General features: G+C 36.2%; 1 protein-coding gene across 2 annotated transcripts; it reads left to right on the top strand.

The window, feature by feature from the left end:
- Window positions 1-267: 267 nt before the first annotated feature.
- On the top strand, window positions 268-4141 carry LOC109069168 (four and a half LIM domains protein 2-like). Of its 2 annotated transcripts, none has more exons than XM_042773750.1 (6): window positions 268-498; window positions 694-884; window positions 1356-1530; window positions 1708-1877; window positions 3371-3557; window positions 3673-4141. In XM_042773750.1, the coding sequence occupies exons 2-6, from the start codon at window positions 726-728 to the stop codon at window positions 3822-3824; spliced, it is 843 nt and encodes a 280-aa protein (XP_042629684.1). In that variant the 5' UTR covers window positions 268-498; window positions 694-725; the 3' UTR covers window positions 3825-4141. The 2 variants fall into 2 exon arrangements, with proteins under 2 accessions (XP_042629684.1, XP_042629683.1); XM_042773749.1 differs by having other exon boundaries at window positions 281-498; window positions 714-884.
- The last annotated feature ends 1746 nt before the right edge of the window (window positions 4142-5887 follow it).

Raw genomic sequence — 5887 nt, 5'->3', positions numbered from 1 at the left:
CATCTGCAACATTTGCTTTCAACTCTCTCTAAGCCTTCAGCAGTTGCTTGAGGGCTCAAATGTGGATACAGTAAGATATCTGGTATCCGAGGACAGAGCAATCGCTAATTTCACTGATACGGGAGACATGAAGTATTGTAACTATGAAGATAATGTGTTTCATTTAAAGATTCATTTGACACAAATTCATTTAGCTAAAAAGCTGATTTCTGTAACTCTTACAGGAATAATATGTAATGAAAAAAAATGTCCAAAGACTGATTTAAGAGTACACAAATGAATAACTTTTCAGTGGTACCATTCACATATCTTGACCATAAGGCATGCATTGTGATTGGACTCCCATAAAAGGTGCAGAGATCAGCAACTGGGCCATTCTCCCCAGGGATTTAAGCTAATAAGAGCAATCGTATTTATAGAGGCCTGTTTTAATGCAACCCCTCAATCACTGGCCATCTCACCCTGCAGCCCCTTTAGAAGCCCACTGAGCCACTGAAGGTGAGTTTTACTCACTATTACAGATGGCAAGCTGTTCTCTTGATACCTTAAAGGGGGTTTAGGATCCCACGGAAGGGACTTTGTTTGCAGAGACCATCATTTTAGCATGTTGTGTCTATTTTAAAAGGCGTTCGTATTTTTGTGGATGACACCTACCTTATTGCTTTAGCCTGGTATGTTGTAACATTTTTATAGTTCTGTTTACTGCTTTTAAGACATAAACAACAATGTCTATGGAACGATTCGACTGCCATTATTGCAAGGACACTTTGCTTGGAAAGAAATACATCCTAAAGGAGGACACCCAATACTGCACAAAGTGCTACGAGAATCTGTTTGCTAACTGCTGTGAAGTGTGTTCTTTGCCAATTGGGTGCAACTCTAAGGTAGGCATAAGAAAGCATTTACTGACATCATAATTCAAACATTTGTATTTGAAAATGACATTGAATTAATTTTTAATACAATGCAACCATAAATCAAAAATCTGTGAGATCAGTAGACCCTTTCCACAGACTGATGGAAAAAAAATTATTTAGTTCTTTATTTATTTATTTATTTATTTTTTATTAATGCATATTTATAAGACTAAACTTTGTGTTATATTTCCTTGGTATTTTTGAAAGTCATTGAAATGCTATCATGGTTTTTTTTTTCTTTTGCTTTTGGATCACTAATTATATTTGTTATATAGTATCCATTCACCCCTATAGAAGTTTACCCAACTATGACAACTTTCGCTTTTAAAAACTCTGGAAATGTAAAAAAGTATCCATTAATAAAGGATTAATGAGTGACAGAAAGTCAGAACAGATTTGCAGTCTTTTAACTAGACTTTCTCTGCATGCATAATGAAGGATCTCTCCTACAAAGACCGGCACTGGCATGAAAATTGCTTCAAGTGTGGCAAGTGCAGTCGATCATTGGTGGACAAAGCATTTTCTGCTAAAGATGACCTTATGCTTTGCACTGAGTGCTATTCTCATGAGCATTCCTCAAAGTGTAACACCTGCAAGAAGACTGTCATGCCAGGTAGGACACTTTGTTCTCTTCTTTATCTTTTCTGGAGAAATTAAATGTAACAAAATTATTTTTTCCCCTAAAAATATCTTAATAGCATGTGTTTGTATTAAAAATAGGTGGTTTATTGAGTTGAATGAAATATTAAGGATCTCAGTATATAAAGGTTGTCTTCTGCTCATGTGTTAGGATCACGAAAAATGGAGTACAAAGGCAACAGCTGGCATGAGACATGCTTTCTGTGTCAACGCTGTCAGCAGCCAATAGGAACCAAGTCTTTCATCCCTAAAGATAACAGTTACTTCTGTGTGCCTTGTTTTGAGAAGCAATTCGCCTACCAATGCTGTGCTTGTAAAAAAGTAAGTCATTTGCTTTGTGTATTGTCTGTGAAGGATTCAGATATTTGAAAACAGTATTACTGTTACAGTTCACCCAAAGATGACTCACTCTCTTATTGCAGCAAACTAATTTTACTTTATTTCTAATATGGAATACAAATAGAAAAAGTTTGTGAAGGTCTTTTTTGAACCTTGAAAGCTTTGGCCACTGTTCAATGCAATTGCAAGGAAAATAACAAGCAGAACATTCAGGTTTGGAATGACGTTAGGATGAGTAAACAATAACAGAATTTTACTTATAACAATTTGTGACCCTGGTCCACAAAACTTAAGTCTTAAGTCGCTGGGGTATATTATTAGCAATAGCCAAAAAATTATTGTATGGGTCAAAATTCTAGATTATTCTTTTATGCCAAAAATCATTAGGATATTAAGTAAAGATTATGTTCCATGAAGATATTTTGTAAATATATCAAAACTTAATTTTTGATTAGTAATATGCATAGCTAAGAATTCATTTGGACAAATTTAAAGGCGATTTTTTTTACACCCTCCGATTCCAGATTTTCAAATAGTTTTATCTCGGCCAAATATTGTCCAATCCTAATAAACCATACATTAATGGAAAGCTTATTTATTTAGCTTTCAGATGTTGTATAGATCTTAGTTTGACAAGTAAAGACTGGTTTTGTGGTCCAGGGTCACATTTATGTTTTGGTGAACTGGTGGCTAATTTGTATGAATTTGTATGATGTCATTCGTACATTCTATGATGATTTGCAGGTAGGTTTTGAGAAGCAAATTGCCTACCAATGCCATGTTTGTAAAAAGTAAGTCATATACAGTACTTCTGCAAAGGAATCAGACATATGAAAAACTATTACATTGCATTAAAGTTATAGTTCACTCAAAAGTAACTCACCAGTATTCACCTTCATGTTGTTCCAAACCAGTATTTTAAAATGTGGAATACAAAAAGAGAAAATTTGTGAGAGAATATATAAAAACGTATTTATGCGACTGGAGCTTTCAAGATTCAAAAAGCATTTAAAATAACCATAACTATAACAAAATTCTCAACAAAGCTATCATTTGCCATCGAAGACATGGAATATACTGTAGCAGATGAATTGAATGCACTATGATACATAATGCTTTTGCATTGTTTTTTTAACCTTGAAAGCTACAGTCGCCATGTATCAAAGCTGCATGGAAAACTGTTTTGGCAAATTGGTGAATTCAGTTCTCATTCATACATTTTCAGTTGATTTGATTATGCTCACTGACATTTAGGTACAGGGGTGGACCATCATGCTTACATTTTTTCAAAAAAAAAAAAAAAAAAAAAATTTCCGTACAAATCACATCATAAAAATTCATATGAAATTGCCAATTTGTAACATATTTACGTTTTCTCAAGGGTTGGATTGGGATTTTTATTTTTGGGTATTTTCATTTTTTTTTTAAGTGTTGGATAATATTGCAAATGTAAATCCACACTTTCAATTCTGTAGGCCATAACAACTGGTGGTGTCACGTATCATGATAAGCCCTGGCACCGAGAGTGTTTCACTTGCATTGGATGCAAGAGACAACTGGCAGGCCAGCGCTTTACCTCGAGAGAAAACTACCCATACTGCCTGGATTGCTTCAGCAATCTGTATGCCAAGAAATGCGTGGGCTGCACCAAACCAATTACTAGTATGTTTTCATTCTTGACATCTGGCAGCTATGTTTATTTGCCTCTAAATTAAAATAAAAAAATTAGTCAGCATTGTGCTCAATTGTAAAACAACAATTGTGTGTGTGTGTCCAGGCTTGGCAGGTGCTAAGTACATCTCGTTTGAAGAGCGGCAGTGGCACAGTGAGTGTTTCACGTGTATGCAGTGCTCTGTGTCTCTGGTGGGCCGTGGATTCCTCACCCAAAGGGATGACATCCTGTGCACTGACTGTGGCAGGGAGAAGTGAGCTCACCCGAGACTGGGTCAGACAACCACAGGAGCAGCACAGTCGTCCAACTATAGCAGGAAAGCGATACGAGGGCAAAATAGATGTAGATTTGGATTTCTGCTCACATAAATGGAATGATGAATAAACAATGAATAGATTAATTATCTGTGTGGCCTGCTGATTAGAATGCTTAATATATTGTTTAATAAGTTTTCAACAATGATTTGAAAATATCTGTCTTCATTAAACCCTAAACCAGCATGGAATAATATTACAAATGTTTGAAGTTAGTCACACAAAATGCTCTTTTGTTCAATAAAATTTATTCTCCTCTACTGCCTGTTTTTTTTTTTAAGTCTAAAGAAGTGAAGTGACATGACATTCAGTGACGTGACATTCAGCCAAGTATGGTGACCCATACTCAGAATTCGTGCTCTGCATTTAACCCATCCGAAGTGCACACACACAGAGCAGTGAACACACACACACTGTGAACACACACCCGGAGCAATGGGCAGCCATTTTTATGCTGCGGCGCCCGGGGAGCAGTTGGGGGTTCGATGCTTTGCTCAAGGGCACCTAAGTCATGGTTTTGAAGGTGGAGAGAGAACTGTACATTCACTCCCCTCACCCACAATTCCTGCTGGCCGGAGACTCGAACTCACAACCCTTCGATTGGGAGTCCGACTCTCTAACCATTAGGCCACGACTTCCCCCTAAAGATAAACATGCAGAATTATTCCCATCTTTTACCCCCTTTATGGTGGCCATTAATATATGCATTGATTGTAGTCATAGTATGGGGTTGCTATGACTACAATGCATATATTAATGGCTACCATAAAGGGGATAAAAAATTGGAATGATTCTAGGGGTCCAATTATCTAAGCTTAAATAATCTTAGCTAAGATTCTGGGAACAAGATGAGTCATTGATATTTTTGGTTCATTATCCCCATCAGAGAGAAAGTTACATGTGTAAAAACGACTAATTTGTTGTGACATAAACTAGCATTAACACTCAAAAACAAACATGATCTAATGGCCACAAAATTCCAATTTTGATAATTTTTTTTAAAGGTGCTCTCAGTCATTTTCTGTTTAAGTTTCGCTGGTGAAATAAAGTGAGTAGAGGTGTGTTCATGACAAGTCAAAATGACTGTAATTACAAGATTCTGACTTGTAAAAAGCGTTCACGTCCTCATAGAACTTGTAATTACAACTTGTATACGCTGACATTTTCTGAGAGCTCCAACTCGTACAACCTGACCGCTGCAATGTCATGTGGAAACACTCAAAATTAAGTACCCTCTTAAAAATAAAGAAATTTTTAACATCCATGGACCATTTCCTATGCACAGAAGGTTCTTTGTAGTGGAAAAAGAGAAGATGGCTCTTTTAAGAACTGTTCACTGAAAGGTTCTTTCATGACGGCCATAATGGTGGTTTATTACAAACACACAGCGTTTGGCTGCACAAAGCATTAACTGATGGACTGGAGTGGTGTTTAATAATCTTTTATTACTCTCATTATTATATCACCCATTCATACACTCAATATGATCCAACCCATACAAACACATCAAATGATAAATTTCCGACAAATTTACTCAAACTCTAAATCTCTCCAATTTTTCTCCAACTCTACATCTTGGATGGTCTGGTGGTAATTACATTTTCAGCGAATTTTCATTTTTGAGTGATCTATTCCTTGAATGCGCTGTTACATTTGAAATGAACATACTCCTAAACTAAACCCTACCCTAATCCCAACTGATAATGTGAGCAAAAGCAAACGTAAGATAAAAATGCATTTGCTGAAGCAACAACACTGTTTTAGTTTCCTTTACACTTTTAAAAAGCACATCTCTAGAGAAAATAAGAAATGTTTAACTAAAGGTTTTATGTCTCTAGTCTTCCTTGAACATTTGGCATTTTGCAATCAAACATCAATTCAGAGTCAGAGTAAAAGCAGTAAAACTGCTGACACCAACTTTCTCTCAGGATGAGAGTCACATGGCAAGGCCAAAATACACTTGAGTGAAAAAAGAGACGTCCATAACACTGACAGCCTCTCTGCTA

The sequence above is a fragment of the Cyprinus carpio genome, chromosome A17 (genome assembly GCF_018340385.1).
Source record: "Cyprinus carpio isolate SPL01 chromosome A17, ASM1834038v1, whole genome shotgun sequence".
NCBI classification, from domain to species: domain Eukaryota; kingdom Metazoa; phylum Chordata; class Actinopteri; order Cypriniformes; family Cyprinidae; genus Cyprinus; species Cyprinus carpio.
This window is presented reverse-complemented; position numbering and strand designations above follow the sequence as displayed.

What these genes read in the sequence shown, in the direction of transcription:
- LOC109069168 (XM_042773750.1), top strand. Translation starts at nt 726, where the DNA reads ATGTCTATGGAACGATTCGACTGCCATTATTGCAAGGACACTTTGCTT. An exon ending in CAATTGGGTGCAACTCTAAG is followed by an intron (nt 885 to 1,355) that starts GTAGGCATAAGA and finishes TGCATAATGAAG; the next exon opens with GATCTCTCCTACAAAGACCG. An exon ending in AATGCTGTGCTTGTAAAAAA is followed by an intron (nt 1,878 to 3,370) that starts GTAAGTCATTTG and finishes TCAATTCTGTAG; the next exon opens with GCCATAACAACTGGTGGTGT.